The sequence below is a fragment of the Podarcis melisellensis genome (assembly GCF_964234715.1).
Source record: "Podarcis melisellensis genome assembly, chromosome: 8".
NCBI lineage: Eukaryota > Metazoa > Chordata > Lepidosauria > Squamata > Lacertidae > Podarcis > Podarcis melisellensis.
This window is the reverse complement of record NC_138540.1, coordinates 81105825-81129504: the sequence shown is the minus strand read 5'-3', so window position 1 is coordinate 81129504 and position 23680 is coordinate 81105825. Positions and strand designations below refer to the sequence as shown.

The following is a 23680-nucleotide window of genomic DNA, read 5'->3' as shown; positions in this document are numbered from 1 at the left end:
TAGATTTGTAGGGTCTGTTGTAGGATATGAGGTCCACATTATGAGTTTATTCCCAGACTTCTCCCTCCTCCAGGTGTCCGTCGTCGAAATGACAAAACTTCCACCCATGTTGTATCCACCCCTCAAATATATGAGAACGTTCTTCCACATGGACAGGTGAGTGACTCAGGGGGCCTCCAGACGGTCGTTTGGGGTGAGATGGGGCCACCTCAAGCATGGCACCCACTAGGCACCTACAGCATCTAAATGCCATCTCCACCCCACACTCCTTTGATCTGGGTTTCCTGTTTTCAGGATGAATTCAGTAAGTTAAAAAAAACCCTATTGCCCACAATCAACCTGTTTATGTACCTGTCTAACCTCCAACACATTTGGGGATGGTATGATTGGAAATTGGTATCTGATGTAGAAATATTGCATCTTTCTTTCTCCTCCTGAATGGTGAATAACTTTCAAACTCTGGCAGACTTCAGTTCTCTCCCAGGAGCATTAATGGAGGGTTGATTATTTTATTTTATTTTAATTTTTTCATTATTATTATTTTACCAACAACCAAAACACAAACAGTGAAAACAAACAGTGAAAACCCCCAGGTGGCTGATGCGTTGGGTATACATAATCAATAATAACATATTCAAATCAGCCATATGTACAATTCTGTATACCTTAACACTCCTCCCTCCACAAGGTTTATTTAACTTTTAACATTTTAATTGCCCCAAATTTTTCAAACCTACCCAAATAATTCAATATCTTCTCAAACCAATCCTCTTCCTTCTAACGGAGGGTCGATTATAACCAGGCTCTGTTGGAAGAAAGATGATAACCTTGCGAGGAAGGCTGCCATCAAACTACTTTCTTATGCTGTTGTTTATTGACAATATTATGATGGGTTTAGAATGAAGCCGATCCTCTCAATGTTAAAGCATTTACCTGGTAGACAAGGAGTAGGAAAACTGAGTTCTGGGAGTTAAATATCACTTTCTCTGTCGCTCAGTCTTTCCACAACACACACTCCTTCTCAGGTCATGTCCACCACCAACCTGGCTTCAAACCTTGCCTGGGTGTTTTTGCCTGGCTGGAATATGTCTTTGAAAGTCTCAACCTTGCCTGGATGAAGGTGTAGAGAGGGATGTGTGTAGAAACTAGCCTCCTGCACAAAGGTGAAATTTGCATTTCTCGCTCCACCCATTTTTACATCTGGCTCCACCCACTACTGATCTGTGACCACTTAAAATCTTTCTTTCCAATCAAGCTGGGGAAATTTTCCTTTCTCTTGTAGCAAACCATGTGAATGAAAAGGACAGGAATGTTATTGGAAGGCGAACCCTTTTTGGTAATTGAGACAGGAGCTCAGATGATCTTAGAATTGGGTTTTGGGTAGAGGTAGAGTTGAGCATGTTTTCTCTGTATCATGTTGGCATTCTATGTTATCTGGAGTTGGTGACTGCAGTTGAATGTTGCACCAGGTCTCTGGCCATGTGAATGAACATGATTTGACCTATTTAGAGTACTAAGTATTGTGGGTTAAGAGGCACCCTCAAGCTTTTCCTGCTATTGCATGCAGTTTAACATTTATTTTTTGCATCAGTGCTAACTTAGCTGACCTTGAGAGCAGATGAGGAATGCCATTTCCATGATCCAGAGGATTTATAGTCTAGATTAAACAGTGTAGCACAGAAAGGAATGACAAATTAAGTCACAAAGATGTGAAAGGAAAGTGGGTTTAAAAAACAAAACAAAAAACAGAACTTTCTGTTTTCAGAAAACACTCCCTGTTTCAGCATCTGCCAAGGTGCCCCTAAATGTGGGTCTTAAGAAAATGGAACTGGCCAAGTTCAGCTGGCCACACATTTGAAACTGGCCATAACAATATAAACTGAATTCTCAGAATTCTCCACTAACACACTGCAAGAAATGGGCATCAGGGCTACAGTGAGGTGCTACCTTCAACATATTTTTGTCGTTGACCCAGGTTCATCCTGAAAATTCCTCCAGCGCTGCCAACACATATGAGGTGAGTCCTTTGTGCTTCAAAGTGTTTGGAAATGCCAAATTTGACAAAATATATGTTACAGTGGTCCCTTGGTTCTCAAACACCTTGGTACTCAAGCAACTTGGAACCCAAACACTGCAAACCCAGAAGTAAGTGTTATGGTTTGTGAACATTTTTCAGAAGCCGAATATGCTCCGTTTTGAGTGTTACACTTCTGATTTGAGTGCCACACTTCCGTTTTGAGTGTTAAGCCGAGGTCTGTCAGTTTTTGCTATTTATTTTGCGTTTATTATTTTGCAGTTCTTTTGTTTTCTTTTTGTGACTGTGGAATGCAGTTCAGGTATGGATTGATTGATTATGTGACTGCAGTACATTGTTCATTGCTTTCATTTTATGGATCAATGGTCTCGTTAGATAGTAAAATTCATGTTAAATTGTTGTTTAATGGGGTTGTTTGTAAAGTCTGGAATGTCTTAATCCATTTTGCATTACTTACAATGGGAAAGCGTGCCTTGGTTTTGGAACGCTTTGCTTTGGGAACAGACTTCCGGAACGGATTAAGTTTGAGTACCAAGGCACCACTGTATTAACAGTGGCTCTCACAATTAACCCAGGGTTACAGACACAACTCAGAAAGCTGGCCTTAAGATGGCCTCGTACATTTTAGGGCCTGATGGGCAATTGTCTTCCTCATGGACCTACCCAACAGAACACAGAAAGTGGCCGAATACCAAGTCACCCCTTTAGTCTATTAAGCCCAGTAAAGGCTGCATTGAATGGCAGCTGCTCTCCCAGATTTCAGGCAGGGATCTCTCCCTCCAGAAGAGAAATGTATGTACACCTAGATGGCCAGCTGCAAAGGTGTGCAAGTCTCCTGAAGGGTTGTAGAGTCAGGTGGAAATGGGTGTTTCAGCAAGTGAAGCTTTTCTCTGCTCACACTGCAAAAGAAGCCCTGAGGGAACTGAACCTGAAATTTCGCCTTCGCATTGAATTCACAGTGGGATTCCCTGTACAGTGGTACCTCAGGTTACATATGCTTCAGGTTACAGACTCCACTAACCCAGAAATAGTGCTTCAGGTTAAGAACTTTGATTCAGGATGAGAACAGAAATCATGCTCTGGCAGCGCGGCGACAGCAGGAGGCCCCATTAGCTAAATTGGTGCTTCAGGTTAAGAACAGTTTCAGGTTAAGAACAGACCTCCGGAACAAATTAAATACTTAACCTGAGGTACCACGGTATTCCGAATTATCCAAATTCCAGGCAGAGGATGCCCAGGTTCCCTAAAAGTATAAACCACGTGCTTTAAAGACACTTGCTCTGATTTCCTTCTCTTCTCACAAGCCATGCTGCTTCCAAGAATATAAATACGCAAATAAATGTATTCTTACGCTGGCCAGGAAAACAAATGAAAGCAAAGATGGATTTGACTTTCCTGACCCATCTCCATTTTCTCTTTAGACCTTGCAGCCCCGAAGCCCTTCTGTCTACGAAGAGATAAAGAGATAAGACCTGGACCAGCAACTTCCTCTCCACTGCTGAGGCCTCTCCTGGGCCCTCAAGCCTCTTCCCTGATCCGATCTCTTCCTTTCAGATGGTGCTGAGTAACTGCAGGGCAGGTCCTTCTGGAAATCCTAGTCCTTGTTCTGAACAAAGGAAGCAGCCTTGGTTCCCAAGGGACTCTCACACTGGGAAAGACTTGCAGATACTGAGACAGAGACACAAAGGAAACTCCTCCTGGAACGGCCAGGCAGAAATCCTGGGAATTGCATCTTGTGTGACTAAAGGATTAATGCTGAGGGGGAAGAAAGAAAAGGGAAATTCCTCATGAAAATTCACCTGCATTTTAATGTAAATAAAATATATTTACATATATATGTAAATAGAATAAATTTAATGTGATAGACACATTTTTCCAAATAGTTTTGACAAATGTTCACATTTTCAGGTATTTTCCCCCCCTAATAAAATCCATGTTTCCATGTTATTTTCACCCTATATGCACACACACTACACCCCTGAACGCTACTGTTGGAATGAGAAAGTCTTTGTCATACACCTGCAGTTGAGTAATTTATTATTATTATTATTATTATTATTATTATTATTATTATTATTATTATTATACCCCACCCATCTGGCTGGGTTTCCCCAGCCACTCTGGGTGGCTCCCAACAGAATATTAAAAACATGATAAAACATCAAACATTAAAAACTTCCCTAAACAGGGCTGCCTTCAGATATCTTCTAAAAGTCATATACAGTAGTTGTTTATTTCCTTGACACGTGATGAGAGGGCATTCTATGGGGCGGGCGCTGCTACCGAGAAGGTCCTTTGCCTGGTTACCTGTAAAAAGAATGTTTGTCTGCTCTCATATGGGGGGGAGTTCCACAGGCTTGGACCCAGGTCACCAAAGTTATGGCTTCTAGTAGTTGTGTTGGACATTTTCCATATCTGCTATTGGGTACCCGGAGCACAGATTCACATGAAGTGGCAACCAACCTTGCAGGATTCAACAGGATTTATTTGAAATGTACATGCAGGAAAAAGGCACAGCGCGATCAGCTCGCAGTCTGCACACCCCAGACAGGGTGCGCAGACTTTTTATATATTTGCAGAGTACAATACCACCTGATTTCTTGTAGAACCACCTGATTTTGTTATAGCAACTTCCTATGTCCTTACATGGGCTTGCCCCCCCTTCCTGCAATGGCCCCACCAGTCCCACCATGCCACGGCAGTGTGCATTCCAGAGTCTGCTTATCTCTTTACAACCTTGAATAATAAACATTTGAGCCTGTTCCATCAATGCCAACCTTGTTCTCCTGACGGACCTCTCCTTTCTCAGAAAGGCCGTTTGGGGGGAGGGTCTTATGGCCCTACAGTCGCAAGCTATGCACCCGAGCTTTGGTGGACCACAGACAGAGACTCCCTTGGATATCTCTATGCTTGGGCAGGGATATAAGGGGTTTGGCGGTCCTTGAGATTGCAAGGAAACCTCTGAGCCCTTTAGTACAATCAAGCTGCAAAAGAAAGAAAGCTACCCTTGTGTTACTGGAATGTAGCCTCTCACTGCATCCACACACACACACCCCCACTTGTCCGTGAGGCAATGCTTGTCCGTGAGGCAATGCACCCCTCTGCCCGTAAACATTACCCCACACCGGATCTGATTGACATTTTCCCTTCCTCTAATGTGAGAAAGCCTCTCCTCTCCTGACACTGCCTCATTTGCAGTGTGGTTCCTCCCCAGCAGCCTTCCTTCCTTCCCCATTCGTCTTTGCAGAACCGCAGCTTCTGCACTCCTCTCTGGGCAGAAAGGGAGCCGTCTGCCCCAAAGGAAGCAGAGTTGTCCCACCCAGCCTCCTGTCTCATTGGGGTGAAGGGTCCAGCCAAGCACAGCGAGCGACCTGGGGGTCACTGGCGGCTGAGTTGGAAGCAGGAGCAGCCGGAGGAACCCAGGCATCCTGGTGGTCCTGCTGGCGGCAGCATCCAGCTTGTGAAGTCCCACAATGGGGAGGAGGCAGGAGCGTCATCGGAGCCTAGCAGGTGAGGCAAACGGGGGTGTCAGAGAAAGCCTAGGCATTTGGCAAGGGGCTGAAAGGGAACCACAATAGGTTTCCCTCTTTGTGGCTGCATTCCCTGTGGCTGTGTCCATTTGTATAAGAGAGAGGAGAGAAGAAGGGGTGGGAGCAGACCCCTTTGACAACGTCCCTGCCCATGGATCCTCAGCAACAACAATGACGACAACAAGTGGTTTCTTTTAAAATTGTAGACCAATGCAGAAAGAAGGAAGTTTGCGAGCATGCAGTTGAACACACACAAAAGCAACATAGAAACAGATGTACGGTGTATTCCCACGCATGTTGACTCAAAAGAAAGCCCTGTTTAGTTTAATGGAACTTACGTACTTCCATGTAGGGGTCAGTTTTGATTTTCTCCGTATCCTGTTTTTCCAATCTCAAACTCAGTTCTCCACATTTTGAAGCAATTTGTGATTTTATTTTTAAACACTCCTTGAAATTGCTCCGCAAATTAGTGGGCATTTCTCCGAATAAACATGCTTTTGTGTGCAGTTTTGACCAATGCACACTTTTCAGAAGTAATTTCTTCTAATGTAATGCACTTTTGTATATTATGTTCCACTAAGAACATATTTCATATTTATGCGAATTTTCTGCACAATATTCAGGGGGGAGTAAACTTGGTAGGGGAACTACATCATAAAATTCAGTAAAGTGAGAATTTTGAAGGATGTCTTTATTTTCATTATTGTACTGTTTTGGGACATGGAAATCTGAGAGACTGATTTTCATGTGAACTGGATCAAATTTCATGACTATTGGCAGCTGCATATATACCATATTTTTTTGCTCTATAAAACTCACTTTTTCCCTCCTAAAAAGTTGGGGGAAATGTGTGTGCGTCTTATGGAGCAAATGCAGGCTGCGCATCTATCACAGAAGCCAGAACAGCAAGAGGGATCGCTGCTTTCACTGCGCAGCGATCCCTCTTGCTGTTCTGGCTTCTGGGATTCAGAATTTTTTTCCCCTTGTTTTCCTCCTCCAAAAACTAGGTGTGTCTTATGGTCTGGTGCGTCTTATAGAGCGAAAAATACGGTGTATATTTTTGCCTAGTACAGGTGTTTTTGTTTTCTTCACAACGCAGCCTCCATCCTGAGTTCTTGTTTCCTGCTGACTCAAGCCCAGGGCAAGGCCGAAATACACATCACAGTTGACCCAAATCAGCTGAGAGAAGGACAGAGTGTCACCTTAACACCAGGAAGTGTTGATCTAAAGCAATACAACGGCTGCACCTGGTTTCGAGGGACACTTGAAAACAAAAATCGTATATTTACCTATGCCAGAGCATTTGAGGATCGGCTAAATGGACCTGCCTTCACGGGGAGGGAGACTGTCGACTCGTTTTGCTCCCTTCGCATCACACTTTTAAGGCTAAATGACTCGGGAAAGTATTCACTGACAGTGGGTTTACCTGTGATACACAAAACTGGGAATGCAATCCTAACTGTCTTAGGTATGAGTCTCCCTTCCTTTCCCATCTTTAAGAGGTGAACTTGATGCCTTTAGAAGTAACCTGCTTTTATCCCTCCAAAGTTGTGTCCTCGGTTCAGTTCCTGATTTATGATTATTATATCCTCCAATGAACCTGCCCCCAGATATCTACCGCCCTAGAGAAGCCCAGGCACAACTGCTGAGTTCAGTAATCACAAGCTAATAATGAAGGTTTGGAAAATAAGTTTTCCTTTAGGTTCCAGGTGTGGGATGGTTCTTTTCAGCTTTTAGTTTCCCAGTACATTGTGGTAGCTAGTCTGAAAGCCCTCTTTTCAACTTCATAGAATGGGCCTTTTGCTCAAAGGGGAGGTCTCTTTCCCTTCCTTTTTCTCTCCTTTACCATAATCTCAGTTTTCAGGTCAATTATTTATTTATTTATTCATTCATTCATTCATTCATCCCCCGCCCATCTGGCTGGGCTTCCCCAGCCACTCTAGGCGGCTTCCAAAAAAATATTAAAATACTGTAATACACCAAACATTAAAAGCTTCCCTAAACAGGTCTAGCTTCCTGTTAACTCAATGTTGCAGGAAATGTGTATAGCACAGGGGTCAGCAATTTTTTTCGGCAGGGGGCTGGTCTACTGTCCCTCAGACCTTGTGGAGGGCAAGACTATTTGTTTTGGAGGGGGATGAACGAATTCCTATGCCCTACAAATAACCCAGAGATGCATTTTAAATAAAAGGACACATTCTGCTCATGTAAAAACACATTGATTCCTGGACTGTCCGCTGGCCGGATTTAGAACACAATTGGGCCGGATCCGGCCCCCGGGCCTTAGTTTGCGTACCCATGTTATAGCTGAACAGAAAAGCCAGCAAGGCTGGAGGGAGGAGCTGCTGGGATTCTCGACTTTCTCTTGTCTGATGTTGACTTCCTGATTTCTCTCCTGGAACACATGAAAGCATTTTGTTGTTTGCCTTGTCTAGCGCTAGGGAAAGCACAATATCTGCCTCAGGAGTCAGATTTTGGTGGCTATTGAAGATGGCCAGGGTATAATTAATTATTATTATTATTATTATTATTATTATTATTATTATTATTATTATTATTATTATCATTATTATCATTATTATCATTATTATTATTTGTTAGCAGCAGATTATTGGGTTATTAGAAATTACGGTAATTATTTTAAATAGGATTGGGAGCTCTGCTTGTGTTCCCCACCTTAGCCTTAGCTTCTCCTACTTCCGGTCCTGCTGGAGCCCTCGCTGGGACCATTATCGGATCGCTGGCTGTGATATTGGTGCTGATGGGAACCCTGACTTACGTCTTCCTCCGTGAGTAACACCAGCACCGGCCCCATGGTTCAGACCCTCCAAGTGTCCCTATTTTCCAGGGACGCCCCTGATTTGGAGAAGACATCCCGGTTTCTGATATGATCCCGGAATGCCCTGCTTTTCCTTAGGACGTCTCTATTTTCATCGGAGAAATATTGGAGGGTGTGGAGTTATGCGACCCCCGAGCCAAGTAGATAAGTAACTATACAACTTTTAGAAGACACCTCAAGGCAGTCCTGTATAGGGATGGTGTTTTGTTTTTTTAAAGTTTAATGGGCAGCATATAAATAATGGATAAATTGGATAAATGTTGGAGGATGTGGACTAGTTTGCCCCTATTTTCATCAGAGAAATGTTGGAGGGTATAGAGTTATCTGACCCCCCGAGCCATCTGAAGGCAATCCTGTATAGGAAAGGGTTTTTTATGTTTAATGTTTTATTATTATTATTATTTATATATGTTGGAAGCTGTCCAGAGTGGCTGGGAAAGCCCAGTAAGATGCATGGGGTGTAAATAGTAAAATTACCATTATGGAAATGGACGTTCCTATTTTCAATGGACAAATGTTGAAGGGTATGCATAGTTCAAGGGATGCAGGTGGCGCTGTGGGTTAAACCACAGAGCCTAGGACTTCAGAAGGTCGGCAGTTTGAATCCCCACGATGGGGTGAGCTCTCGTTTCTTGGTCCCTGCTCCTGCCAACCTAGCAGTTCGAAAGCACGTCAAAGTGCAAGTAGATAAATAGGTACCGCTCTGGAGGGAAGGTAAACGGCATTTCCGTGAGCTGCTCTGGTTCACCAGAAGCGGCTTAGTCATGCTGGCCACATGACCCGGAAGCTGTATGCCGGCTCCTTCGGCCAATAGAGCGAGATGAGCGCCGCAACCCCAGAGTCGGCCATGACTGGACCTAAAGGTCAGGGGTTCCTTTACTGTATGCATAGCTGAGGAGTCCCTCTTCACTGAGCTGCTGATGGCCTCCACACACACAGACAGACCATAGAGGCCACACAGACAAGCTTGGCTCCCATTCAAAAGCCACAGCGCACCCACACACTGCTGAAACAGCTGCCTAAGAGACTAGAGGGGAGTGGCAGCAAAGCTGGGTTCAGCCTAAGTAGAGACCCTTCTGAGCTCCTGGGGTCCTCAGCCAGTGCATGATCTTGCAACAGGCCGAACCACTGGAACCTTCCAGACTGTTTTGTTGCTTTTCCGGCTATGGGGCAGGAAGCAGATGAGGAACCCAGGTTGCTTCCACTCTGTGGAGTTATTATTCTTATCAATTATTTGAAAAAAATTATTTCTTATTTATACACCACCCATCTGGCTGGGTTTCCCCAGCCACTCTGGGCGGCTCTCAACAGAATATTAAAAATGTGATAAAATATCAAACATTACAAGGGCTGCCTTCAGATGTCTTCTAAAAGTCAATTTATTTCCTTGACATCTGACGGGAGGGCGTTCCACAGGGCGGGTGCCACTACTGAGAAGGCCCTCTGCCTGGTTCCCTGTAACCTCACTTCTTGCAGTGAGGGAACCGCCAGAAGGCCCTCGGCACTGGAAATCAGTGTCCACTGCATGTCATTCAAACACACCTCATGCATTGCTTATTCAGTCACTGGGAGTTTATTGTTTCCAGAACTCAGAAAATTCAACTTAAAAAAAAAAACTTAGTGGAATAACTGGACAGTTTTGCCAGGTATAGAGGCCTTATTGCCCTGCTATTCTGGCCAATCGTGGTCCATAGAGCAACTTCCTAAATTATCCTAGAAACTTCTATGTCCTCTCCATTAGTTTGACCCACTTCTTTCAAATAGCATTGCTTTATTATTATTATTATTATTACTATTATCATCATCATTATTATTCTATATCACCCTTCTTCAAAGATCACGGGGTGGCTTACAATATGCAAGACTCATAAGAATAAGGAAAACTGAGAAAGGGAATCATTTTGCTGAAGATTGCTTGATGTTACACTGCTGTCACAGGCCGATCTGTAGAGTCTGCACTGGAGTAAGGTGTTCCGTGTTAAGACTTTATTCCCGGACTTTCCCCACCTCCAGGTGTCCGTCATAGGAAGGACAAAACGTCTTCCACAACCTCTGCGGCCACACCCACCCCTCAAATATATGAGAATGTTCTTCCACCAGGACAGAGAAAGCCTGAGGTAAGTGACTTGGGGTGGGTATTTGTCATGAGATAAATACTCCTCAAGCATGTAGTTATTTCAGAGCGCCCATTGACCTAGAAATGCAAGCCCATATCCCCCCCTCACCAATTTCATCTGAATTTACCCTTTCAGATGCATGCGATGAAATTCAGAAATGTGGTTTATATACTTATGTACCGTATGTGTTTGCCTTGTAAATTTATAAACATTTAATTTATATATTTGAGACCTCAAATTCTTATAACAGCCCCTTCCAACTCTACAATTTTGTAACCGATGAATGATCTTTGCCATCTTTTTCTCTTTGTTGCAGATTGAGCCCGAAAGCTCCTCTGAGGCTGCCAATGTATATCTAGTGAGTGGAAATTCCTTGCACTTCAAATATCAAATATGCTCCAAATATCTGTTGTTGGCAAGAGCCCCTTGGCAGCTATCATGCTTCTTCAATGCAGCGGCATCTACATGGGCTTCCAGTTATTTGCATTCCATGCAGGGCCGTCCTACCCATAGGCGCTAGGTGTGAGGCACCCAGGCGCCACCTCTCAGGGGCACCAGGCTGAGAGTCCGAGGCTGAGATTTGGAGTCCGGGGATTGAGAAGAGCCAACAGCCAGTGCTGAGTGGAGCACCACAGCTCTTCTGCTGCTGGTGAACGAGACGCTGAGGCGGCTGGCCAGCTCTGCCCTCCTGCTCGCCTGGGATTGGTGGGCTGTTGAGAGGCCCACTCAGCGCACGCTGCTCACACGAGGCCCCTGGCTTCGTTCAGCTGCCTCAGGCTCAACTCTTGTTGCACTGGGCTTTGCTTGCCCCCCCCCCAGGCGCCCAGTCCTGGCCTTGCTCTGCTGCTGCTGCCGCCGCTCCTCTGTTGTTGCTGAGGCAGCCAGCCAGGCCAGCTCTGCCACGCGCTCCTCGCTGGCCCACCCTAAAAAAGGTCAACAACTTTGGGGTCCCCCCCCAAAAAGGTCGAAGACTCTGGGCAACCTGGAGGGGGCACCGAGCGGACCTTTGCACTCCATGCTTAAGATGGCCCTGATTCCATGCAAAGGAGACACAGTAAAAGGGCTTATACCAGGCACCCCCAAACTCGGCCCTCCAGATGTTTTGGAACTACAGCTCCCATCATCCCTGACCACTGGTCCTGTTAGCTAGGGATGATGGGAGTTGTAGTCCCAAAACATCTGGAGGGCCGAGTTTGGGGGTGAATGGCTTATACACATCCACGTTTGGCTCTGTGCATCGCCATTTGCTCCAGTTCAATGGTTAGAAGCAAGTTTTCGCAGGGAAACTGGCAAGGCAAAAATAACAACTTTGTTGTTTGTTGTTACTGGACCTAGTAAGCCCAGCCAGTGTGCCTAGAATTGTGGTGCAAAGGTGAGAATGGATGAGCCCTACCTCATGCAGAATGAAGGCAATTTGCAAATGAAAATATGTTTGTGGCTTCCACCTGAGCCATCTCCATTTTCTCTTTAGGACTTGCAGCCCACAACCCAGTCTGTCTATGAAGAGATAAAGAGATAACAGATGGACCCAACAACCTTCTCTCCACTGCTGAGGCCTCTCCCGGGCCCTCAAGCCTCTTTCCCTTTTGAATTTCTTCCTTTCAGCTGCTGCCAAGTGATTGTCTGGACAAGGACATTTTCTCTTCAGGGCTTAATCCTTCTGGAAACCCTAGTCCTTGTTCTGAACACAGGAGCCAACCTTGGTTCCCGAGGGACTTTCATGCTGCATGATGGGAACAACTTGCAGATACTGAAACAGAGACGCGAGGGAACTTCTCCCTGGAAAAGGCCGGACTGAAATCCTTGAAATCACACCTTACATGTCTAAAGGATTGGTGCTGAGGGGGAAGAAAGGAAGTGGGCAAATCCTCATTAAAACCCACCAGCATCTTTCTACTACTGGACGCATTTTTGTATGCCGCTTTGAAGGATGTTCTAATTCTTGCAAGAAATTTCTCCTAATATGAGACATGGTTTCCTGAGATTTTCATGGATCGATTCTTTTCAATGCACACTTTCACCTAATATATGCATTCTGGTAGGCATAGTTTGGTCATTTCAAGGTTTGGATAAGTGAAAATTTAGAAACATGGCTGCAGTTCAGTTCTCATGATCCAGAAAGAGACCTCATTCCATACTCTCCAACATTTCTCCGATGAAAATAGGGACGTCCCATTCCATAATGATTACTATTTATACCCCATACATCTTATTGGGTTGCCCCAGCCACTCTGGGCAGTTTCCAACATATATAAAAACATAATAAAACATTAAACACTAAAAAAAGAGAACTTCCCTATACAGGATTGCCTTCAGACAGCTTGGGGGTCGGATAACTCCAACATTTCCCCAATGAAAATAGGGATGTCCTAAGGAAAAGCGGGACATTCTGGAATCAAATCAGAAACTGGGACGTCTTCTCTAAATCTGGGACACTCCTGGAAAATAGGGACACTTGAAGGGTCTGTTATTCTTGAGAAGATGTCTCTCCTCTTGTGAGGGTTACTCATCTGCTGCCTGGTTACCCCCCGGCAGGTTCTGGACTAGAATGACCTCTTCCTTCCTTCCTCATTCCTCTTCGGCATCCATCAACTGCAGAACCATAGCTCTAGCACAGGGGTAGGCAACCTAAGGCCCATGGGCCACAAGCGGCCCATGGGGGTCGTTTAAGTGGCCCCCGAGCCGCCCCCGAACCAAGCCGCCCACTCGACGAGTCCCCATGCACTGCACTAAACCAGCGCAGCGCAAAGCAGGGACTCGCTTCTGTGGTGCCGGAAATTGCATCTGCGCATGCACATGTTGACATTTCCATCCACCTTAAGGAGCAGGCGTGTGGAATTGTTACGTGTCACATGTCTGTTTACATTCCAGCACAGCTTGCTGTGTTTTTATCTGTTCTCTCTGAGATGATGAGAGAGAAAGAGAGAGAGAGATATGTTTCTTTGTCCTGATTTATGATTAATAAATCTGTAGTTGTTGTATGCTTTCACAAGCCTCACGCCTATTCTGTGTGCATAGTTCAATCTGCTGATAATGTGCGGGATGGCTGGAAGGAGACGGCCCAGCTGGGACTAGCCAGCTGGTTCCCAGAACAGCATCAATCAGCGACTTGAGCCTCCGATACGTTCAGAAGCTGAGCATGCTCTTATCAGCAGAGTGAATAAATCTTCACAACGGAAGTGGCGGACAGAGACATGTGTAAGCATTATTTACAGGTGTTCATTCAGAATAGTTCAGGAACAAAGGAAAAACATGGCTGCTTCCCTTCGTGTCCAAGCAAATAGCAGCATAGCAAAAGCAATATACAAATGGAAGTTCCCAGCAGACTGTGCTGGAAGTAAACAGGCATGTGACACACAACAGTCATGCCTGATCCTATTAAGCTGGAACGGAACTATATCCCAACATCCTCCCCCTTTCCGTGTAACCTGTAGTACCTGTGGTTCAATCCAATTGCAACCTCTGTACATAAACCTTAAGTTGTTCTCTATTAACAACCTTAGACAACAGATCTGCAGGGATTTCGTTTCCTGGCATGTAGGACACTTGAATGAGTCCATTCTGAACACACTCTCTTGCACGATGTAACTTAATCTGCAAGTATTTGGTTCTTTGCTTGCAACTCTCTGAGTTCAGCAAAGCCAAACAGGATCTGTTATCTTGATACACCTGTATAGGACATTTCACAGAAACTCTGATGTCCTGAAACAGTTGCATCAACCATTCACAATCCATGACTGAAAATGACAGGGCATTGAGTTCTGTTTCACAGGAACTTAGGCTTACTGTCGTCTGCTTTTTGCACAGCCAGTCAAACAGACAGTGGTTGTACATGTAGCATACTCCAGAAGTGCTTGTACCATCTGTGGTGTCACTTCCAAAACTAGCATCTGCAAAGATTTCAAGACCTCCAGTCTTCTGACTTGTAAACCTCAGTCTGTAGTGCATAGTGCCTTTCAAATTGGTAGGGAGAGAGGCCAAAGGAACCCAGTCATCCTCCAGCTGCTGGCGAAAGAATCCAGCTTTCCAGGTGAGGTGAACTGGGGTGACAGTGACGGGTGAGGGTGACTTGCTCTCTGCTCCATATCAACCACAAGCATCATTGATGAGAAAACTTCCAGAAATCAAAGAGAGGGTACAACTACTTAATGGGTTCGGAAGATTAAACACCTATGCATGAAATCTTGGTTCACTTGTATTGAGGGGGAAGTAGGATGGCAATACCTTAGCACAGTAGTTCTCCGAGCCACACTTTCAAAATAAAAATTTGCTCATGCCACAATATATATATATATATATATATATATATATGCTTTCGTAGATTTTCACGGGTACAGGAATGCAGGTTTTGGTGTCCTCGGGTGTCTTCCCGTGTAAAAGTTGGGGTGTCTAGGCGACGTTTCGACGAGGTCTCACTCGTCATCTTCAGGCTGGTGCTTTCGGCTTCTTGTTACTGGAACAGAGCCAGTAACACTGAGATCCTGCTCTGTTCCAGTAACAAGAAGCCGAAAGCACCAGCCTGAAGATGACGAGTGAGACCTCGTCGAAACGTCGCCTAGACACCCCAACTTTTACACGGGAAGACACCCGAGGACACCAAAACCTGCATATATATATATATATATATATATATATATATATATATATATATATGCAGGTTTTGGTGTCCTCGGGTGTCTTCCCGTGTAAAAGTTGGGGTGTCTAGGCGACGTTTCGACGAGGTCTCACTCGTCATCTTCAGGTTGGTGCTTTCGGCTTCTTGTTACTGGAACAGAGCAGGATCTCAGTGTTTGAGTTCCTATAAATACTGTTGAGGGGGTGTGGTGTATAGCCTCCAATGTTCTGGGCAGAGAGGAAGTTCCCAGGCTAGTGTGCCTTTTCTTCTTTTGTTCCTTAATTACTTGAGGGATATCTTGAGTGATTTCTTGAGTGATATCCTGAGTACCACTTAGGTGGGTCATTAGGTGTGGATTAGTTGCTAAAGTCTTTGTGTCTTGACCTCTTGAACTTTGTGAAGAGTTTTTCTGAGAAGATGGCTGTACTGCACTTAGTTGTGCTCTGGCTTGGCTTCGTGTATAGGGGCGAGCTGTGGTTTTGTGGCCTGTGTCAGCCAGATCTGTGTAGGGATTGCAGGGGGGTGCAGCATCCGGAGGTGCCACCATGGTTTGGCTACTGGATGGTGTCTGTAATTTATCTGTGGAGAGGGTCTGGGTTTGGGTCTGGTGTGGTTGATTGGTGATGGCGTTCTGTGTGCCTCTGGATCTGGTGTCAGTTTTTGTGGGGAGGGCTAATTTCCAGATGTCTGGCAAGCGGGATGTGTCGTCACGCTTGTTCATGTTGTGAGGGTGTTTCTCTATCTCGATGGCTTCCATGATTATTCTCTTGTGGTGATGTTCCATGTTAAAGAGCAATTTGGAATCTGCAAAATTAATTTCGTGTCCTGTTTCTTTCATGTGTTGGAAAAGAGAGGAAGTTTTTTCTTCTTTTTTGACGGCATTCTTGTGTTCTGCGATACGTGCATTTATTCGTCTGTTTGTTTGTCACGTACATTGGACAAACAAACAGACGAATAAATGCACGTATCGCAGAACACAAGAATGCCGTCAAAAAAGAAGAAAAAACTTCCTCTCTTTTCCAACACATGAAAGAAACAGGACACGAAATTAATTTTGCAGATTCCAAATTGCTCTTTAACATGGAACATCACCACAAGAGAATAATCATGGAAGCCATCGAGATAGAGAAACACCCTCACAACATGAACAAGCGTGACGACACATCCCGCTTGCCAGACATCTGGAAATTAGCCCTCCCCACAAAAACTGACACCAGATCCAGAGGCACACAGAACGCCATCACCAATCAACCACACCAGACCCAAACCCAGACCCTCTCCACAGATAAATTACAGACACCATCCAGTAGCCAAACCATGGTGGCACCTCCGGATGCTGCACCCCCCTGCAATCCCTACACAGATCTGGCTGACACAGGCCACAAAACCACAGCTCGCCCCTATACACGAAGCCAAGCCAGAGCACAACTAAGTGCAGTACAGCCATCTTCTCAGAAAAACTCTTCACAAAGTTCAAGAGGTCAAGACACAAAGACTTTAGCAACTAATCCACACCTAATGACCCACCTAAGTGGTACTCAGGATATCACTCAAGAAATCACTCAAGATATCCCTCAAGTAATTAAGGAACAAAAGAAGAAAAGGCACACTAGCCTGGGAACTTCCTCTCTGCCCAGAACATTGGAGGCTATACACCACACCCCCTCAACAGTATTTATAGGAACTCAAACACTGAGATCCTGCTCTGTTCCAGTAACAAGAAGCCGAAAGCACCAGCCTGAAGATGACGAGTGAGACCTCGTCGAAACGTCGCCTAGACACCCCAACTTTTACACGGGAAGACACCCGAGGACACCAAAACCTGCATATATATATATATATATATATGAAATGCACTGGAAAACAAAAAGAAACAACACCTAGCAGTGCTTGATTTATAACATAGGACTTAAATACCTTATAATATGATTGTGGGACATTCAGAAACTACAAAACAATGTAGCTAAATAAGAACATGAATCATTCCCAAAATATAATTATAAACGAGCCTCTTACACGTGGATGAGGATGTCTGCAAACTCAAGAGGTGGGAGCTTGTTCTCATCAGGTAATCTCATTTATATTAGGTCTAATATGAGACAATCAAACTCCCATCTCCTCGTCAACACAAAGAAGCCCTTTTCTTTTCTGATAGTTCATATTTGTCAGTGTTAAAATCCCTGTTCACAACAATATGTCACATAGATGAATAGCCAATGCTCTTGAAGAGAGGTGTGGATACGGTTTCTGGTTGTAGACCCCCCCCCACAAGAATATTTTGATACTGTACTGTACTACTACTAATAATAATAAATTTGTACCCCTGATATCTGGCTGGGTTTCCCCAGCCACTCTGGGCGGCTCCCAACAAAATATTAAAATACAATAAAACATCAAACATTTAAAACGTCCCTAAACAGGGCTGCCTTCATATGTCTTCTAAAAGTCAGATAGTTGTTTATTTCTTTGACGTCTGGTGGGAGGGCGTTCCACAGGGTGGGTGCCACCACCAAGAAGGCCCTCTGCCTGGTTCCCTGCAACCTCAATTCTCGCAGTGAGGGAACCACCAGAAGGCCCTTGGTGCTGGACCTCAGTGTCTGGACTGAACGACAAGGCCGTTTAGAGCTTGAAAGGTCAGCACCTACACTTTGAATTGTGCTCAGAAACGTACTGGGAGCCAATGTAGGTTTTTCAGGACCGGTGTTATATGGTCTCAGTGGCCATAGAACTACACTGAAATGTAACTACTCGGCAGCCAGTATACTACACTGAAATGTTTGAATGTTTCTTTGATGGTCCGTATAGTTAAAGCTATGGTTTTCCCAGTAGTGATGCATGGAAGTGAGAGTTGGACCATAAAGAAGGCTGATCGCCGAAGAATTGATGCTTTTGAATTATGGTGCTGGAGGAAACACTTGAGAGTCCCATGGACTGCAAGAAGATCAAACCTCTCCATACTGAAGGAAATCAGCCCTGAGTGCTCACTGGAAGGACAGATTGTGAAGCTGAGGCTCCAATAATTTGGCCACCTCATGAGAAGAGAAGACTCCCCGGAAAATACCCTGATGTTGGGAAAGATGGAGGACACAAGGAGAAGGGGACGACAGAGGACACGATGGTTGGATAGTGTTCTCGAAGCTACCAGCATGAGTTTGACCAAACTGTGAGAGACAGTGGAAGACATGAGTGCGGTGGTGCTCTGGTCCAGGGGGTCACGAAGAGTCGGACACGACTAAATGACTAAACAACAACAACATCCTTCCTGCCATGATTGCCCTCCTCTCTTGCCACACCAGGATGGCATGGACCACTGCCTTCACGTATGCTGTGTGTCTAGACACTAACACTATTAAGTGTAAAGAAAATGTGAATTTGGGTGCCAAGTTCCTGGCTGGGAGTCTAAGGTGGGTTTGGGGTCCTGATTGCTTTGAAGACCACTGCTTTAGACCTTTTCCATAATTAATCCTAAACTTCCCAACTCTGTATGACAGTCTGCCTGGACCCAACAAAAAATTCATTCCAGTAGCACCTTAAAGACCAACTAAGTTAGTTCTTGGTATGAGCTTTCATGTGCATGCACACTTCTTCTGAAGAAGTGTGCATGCACACGAAAGCTCATACCAAGAACTGACTTAGTTGGTCTTTAAGGTGCTACTGGAAGGAATTTTTTGTTTTGACTATGGCAGACCAACACGGCTACCTATCTGTAACTGCCTGGACCCAGTTCTTCAGCTCAGATCACATCTTTGCTACCAGCTCTGAGAGGTGGGTGCTTGGCATATGAGTGGCTTGGCATATGAGGAAGAAGCATAGAGTGCTGGTACGGGTGTCTTGCAGTTCTTGGGGAAAACCCAGTCTCGAAATCTCAGCTGCCCAGTTCCCCTCTGTGTGGTCAATGACTCAGCCGGAGGCAGCCATGGCACTGCATGCTGGGCAGGGAGCAGAGAAGGACCCCAGAACACCAGCTGTGAGGAGACAGGCAGCCTAAACCGAGCCCCCAAAAAGGGTGCCTGCAAGATGGGCAGGCCATGGATGGCATCCTGGCAGATGCTGCTCTTAGCAGGTGAGAGACCCTACAAGGGGGAGGACTTACTTGGGGGGAGTAGGGGATGTCCAAAGGATTTGCTCCTTCCAATTCTGATGCTGGCTGACTTTATTTGCATTTCTCGGACTAATGTGGGGCTGGGAGCTTAACTCTCCCTCAGATTCCATACTTCTCCAAAAGTTGTCGAGATGGAGCTCTCCAGAATTCCAGCTAGAGGAAGCTGTTATTTTGAGAGAAAATGTGTTTTAAAACATGCAATTAGGTGCATATTTTAACATGGAGGGTCGTCTTGCTGCTGCCCTAACATTTCCGCAGGTGTTGCTGGCAGGGAATCTGAATGAAGAGAGCTGGAGTCACAAGCAGAGGAGAGGGAGAGGGACTTTGAAGGTGTCCCACACCTTCCAGCGAAGGAGCTGTGAGGAAAGATAGAGGGGAAGTACTAGGGGGGCAAGCTGGGGTTCTTACGGAGCCAGAGACAGAGAGATCAAATCTCAATGAAACCATATCAGTGCTTGGATTGTGGAAAGAGCTCCATTAGCAAGGCACATCATCCCACCTCACAGGAAAGAAATGTCACAGGTTTGAAACCATCTGAATGCTTAGAATGTGGAACGAGCTTCAGTCACAAGGCTAGTCCTACTTCACATTTTAAAAAATCCACGCAGGAGAGAAACCATAGGAAGCAAGTCTAGAGTGAGAGACTAGGATGGTGTCCACAGTTTCCAGAAACTCTACTTGTTGTGGGTGAGCTGAGAGTTTGTTTCAGTCCTTTTTTTCCTGGGGGGACGCAGGGGAAAGCATAGAGCTCAAGGTGGCTTCTGTAGTTCCCCTGTTGCTCATTCAAGCCCCACCACAACCCTGTGAGGTAGAGGTTAGGTTGAGAGGTAGCAACTCTCACAAAATCACCCAGTGAGCTGCATGGCCGAGTGGGGAATCGAACCCTGGTCTCCCAGGTCCTAGGCTGACACTTTAACCACTGCACTACCACTGGCCAATTTCTCTACCTGCCCCCATCCCTAGTTTATAGGCAGCAGTCAGCCTGGTTTAGTGTGCAACAGGAACCTTTTCTGATCTTGCTATTTTGAGTCAGAGAAAGTATTGACTCATCATGGTGACCCAACTCATTGGCTCTGTAGCATCCCTAATTCACACTCTCCCAGGAACAAGAGAATGGATGAATATGATGCAAAGATGATATCACCACCACTCCAACACTAAAACTCTGCACAGAAGGATGGGGTATGTTACAGTGAAGGAGAATTTAAGCTAACTTGCACAAACTGGTCTGAAACTCTTTGGCAACTCCATCGTCTTGGCCTAGAAGCAATTTTTCCCCTTTTCTTTCTTTTTCTTCTCCATCCTGCAGCCTTCATCCCACGTTCTTCCTCCCTGCTGATTCCAGGCCAGGGCAAGACGAAAACACACATCACAGTTGAACCAGAAACCCTGAGGGAAGGACAGAGTGTCACCTTAACACCAGGACGTGTTGATCTGTTTAGCTGCCACTGGTACCGAGGGGCAGCTGAAGAGAAAAATAAGATCTTTGTTTATTCCCTAAGTCCATTTGCTGAACAGAAAAATGGACCTGCCTTCAGTGGGAGAGAGTCCGGGGCCACAGACTGCTCCCTTCGCATCACAGATTTAAGGCTGAGCGACTCTGGAACTTACACATTAAGAATGGGAGGATTTCTACGAAATGAAATGGGAGCTACCAGTATAACCATCTCAGGTATTTCCCCCCCTCCTTTCTCACCTTTTAGAGATGCCTTCAGGTGTCCCCTCTCTTTTATCTGCCCAGAGTTGTTACATTCCTGCATTGCAGGGGATTAGACTAGATATCCCTTAGATCCCTTCCAACTCTACTTCTAAGATCTACTGAGTTTTGCATCTGCCAAGGACCAAGTAAACTTGCTTCCAGAACAACACCTTCTGTGGAGAAGCCCAATCATCATAATAAGTGATATTATTATTTTATTATTTATATCCCACCCATCTGGTTGAGTTCAGTAATTATAAGTGAATCGGGAAGGCTTAGATGTGTTTATTTATTTATTTTTAAGGTTCTGCTAATGGGACACAGCTCCTTTCCTGGAGCAGCTTAGCAGAACAAAGTTTATGTTTCCCGAATGTGCCCTAACCCCAAGCGAAATGCACATAAATCTCTCTCCCACACACCAGGGAAAACCCCAAAAGCTCCCTGGCCTTGACAACTGTTCGATTCCTGCATTAGCTTATAGTGGGTCAAAATTATGTGTCAAAAATAACAGGGTGCTACTTGATCCCTTTAAGATATTCATCAATGGCAATGTGCTGCATACCCCTCAATCGTCCTGGTAAAACTGGGACATCCTAATTTTTCCCCCACCAGAGAACGGCTGCCTTTTTGAATGCTGTGATCTTGCATGATTTCGCATTGCAAACTCGCCCTGAAAAAGCACTTTTTCAGGGCTGTGATCATGTGACTCGTGTGGAAGTACAGCCCTGGAAGTCACCTATACAGTGGTACCTCGGGTTAAGAACTTAATTTGTTCTGGAGGTCCGTTCTTAACCTGAAACTGTTCTTAACTTGAAGCACCACTTTAGCAAATGGGCCCCCCGCTGCCACTGTGCCACTGCTGTACGATTTCTGTTCTCATCCTGAAGCAAAGTTCTTAACCCGAGATAATATTTCTGGGTTAGCGGAGTCTGTAACTTGAAGCATATGTAACCTGAAGGGTATGTAACCCGAGGTACCACTGTACTGAGTAGCAGCCTCAAAGTGGCCTTCTCTAGTAGCTACAATTGAAGAGACCTTAACCCAGCAGCTCTCAACCTGTGGGTCTCCAGATGTTGTTGGACTACAACTCCCATCATCCCTGAACTCTGGCCTTGCTAGCTAGGGGTGATGGGAGTTGTAGTTCAACAACATCTGTGGATGTTGAGAAAGGATGCCTTAAGCAGGTTCAGTGACCATGAGGACCCACAAATGATGACTGTCTTTCTGTTTCATCTGCAGAAATCCTCTCCCACCCAGTTCTGCAGCCGACAGAATCCCTAGTGGCAGAGAACACAACTGTCACCTTACACTGCAACACCTCTGACCGCCTTGATGTCTCCATCCTTTGGTTCAAGGATGGTAATCCTGTCCCATCTAAGACTGGGCTTTCTGACCGGAACCGAACCCTCAGGCTAACTGGCATCACCAAAGAGGACGAAGGGGTCTATATGTGTCAGGCAGTCAACCCTGTCAGTAATGCTACAAGCAACCCCAGTAAGATAACTATGGCATGTGAGTAATCCACTAATAAACAAGCAATACCTTTCCTCCTGACTCTGCTCTCCATGCTAGGGTTAAGAACTTTTCTTCAGGATGAGAACAGAACTTGTGCTCTGGCAGTGGGAGGCTCCATTAGCTAAAGTGGTACCTTAGGTTATGAACAGTTTCAGGTTAAGAACAGACCTCCAGAACGAATTAAGTTCTTAACCAGAGGTACCACTGTATCTGACTTTTAGAAGACACCTGAAGGCATCCTGTTTAGGGAAGTTTTTAATGTTTATTGCATTATTATTATTATTATTATTATTATTATTATTATTATTATTATTATTATTATTATTGGCTCCTCCTCACCCTGTCCTGTCTGTTCACTATCCCTCAAGCACCCTGTTTCTAGCACTTCCCAGCTCCTCTAAGGTGTGGCCAGAATCCCACCTCCCATCCCCAGTCTCAAAATCCTCTTCCTCTGCACCTTCCTTGAGCAGCTCTTGGTTGGGCAGATTCTACCCCTCTTCCTCATGCAGCCAGTCCCTGACATGGCGGCGCTTAAGTTATGCTGACAGACTCACCATCTGAAGAGGCTCAGAGCTGCACCCTGGTAAAACCCAGTTTACCTAACAGAGTAAGCTCTGCTCCTAACTGTATGGTGGACAGTTTTGCTGCTGTTTTTTGCTGGTCCAGAAACGCTCACTGGGGGGAGGTGCATACAGGATAATGCCCCCCTACCATATTTCCAGCCCCTTGCTTCTACCATAGGGTCTATAGAGGCTAGATTACAGGCAGTCCTTAATTATGACATTGCTCAGTCTCTTAAAAATATGCCTTGCTCTTCAGATTCTTCTGCTTTCAGTTCTGCTGAATTCCTCGCTGGGACTGTTATCGGGTCTCTGGCTGCAATACTGGTGCTGATGGGAACCCTGACTTACCTCTTTCTCCGTGAGTAAAACCAGAGCAGATCCCAGACTTCAGGAGACTCTTGTCAGGGCGGGGGCTGAAGTAGCTGCCATGGGCTGCAGAAGCCCAGTAAGCAAGGGTTTGGGGGTGGGGGGCAGGGCCAGGGACAGCAGCTGTTGCAGAGTAGCAATATTGCACAGCTAGGTAGCTAAACATGTGTAAGACTGACTCCAGACTTCTTCTCCCTCTTGCAGGTGCCCGTCATCGGAATGGCAGAACTTCTTCTCCGGTTGTACCCACCCCTCAGGTATATGAGAATGATCCACCATCTGGAGAAACAAAACCTCAA

General features: G+C 45.4%; 3 protein-coding genes across 9 annotated transcripts in view; all 3 read left to right on the top strand.

Moving 5' to 3' along the window:
* LOC309376178 (uncharacterized protein) overlaps positions 1-23680 on the top strand; it is a 44129-nt gene that overhangs the window by 6092 nt on the left and 14357 nt on the right. The window lies entirely within an intron of this gene.
* Positions 1-23680, top strand: part of LOC309376108 (cell adhesion molecule CEACAM21-like) — a 31815-nt gene that overhangs the window by 6153 nt on the left and 1982 nt on the right. Inside the window, exons 1-5 of one of the 3 annotated variants that reach the window (XM_081922298.1) lie at positions 19052-19199; positions 20548-20910; positions 22177-22449; positions 23272-23373; positions 23586-23680. In XM_081922298.1, the coding sequence (XP_081778424.1) occupies positions 19154-19199; positions 20548-20910; positions 22177-22449; positions 23272-23373; positions 23586-23680 (879 nt within the window). In that variant the 5' untranslated portion in view covers positions 19052-19153. Of the gene's footprint in view, positions 1-73; positions 157-1975; positions 2018-3589; positions 3983-19051; positions 19200-20547; positions 20911-22176; positions 22450-23271; positions 23374-23585 lie in introns of those variants that run through there. The other 2 variants (XM_081922297.1, XM_081922299.1) reach the window with 2 other exon arrangements.
* On the top strand, positions 5276-12566 carry LOC309376144 (uncharacterized protein). 5 transcript variants are annotated; one of them, XM_081922361.1, is made up of 7 exons: positions 5276-5459; positions 5499-5545; positions 6665-7033; positions 8214-8354; positions 10418-10521; positions 10838-10879; positions 11993-12566. In XM_081922361.1, the coding sequence occupies exons 2-7, from the start codon at positions 5509-5511 to the stop codon at positions 12038-12040; spliced, it is 741 nt and encodes a 246-aa protein (XP_081778487.1). In that variant the 5' UTR covers positions 5276-5459; positions 5499-5508; the 3' UTR covers positions 12041-12566. The 5 variants fall into 5 exon arrangements, with proteins under 5 accessions (XP_081778487.1, XP_081778490.1, XP_081778489.1 ...); XM_081922364.1 differs by lacking the exon at positions 6665-7033 and having other exon boundaries at positions 8247-8354; XM_081922363.1 differs by lacking the exon at positions 6665-7033.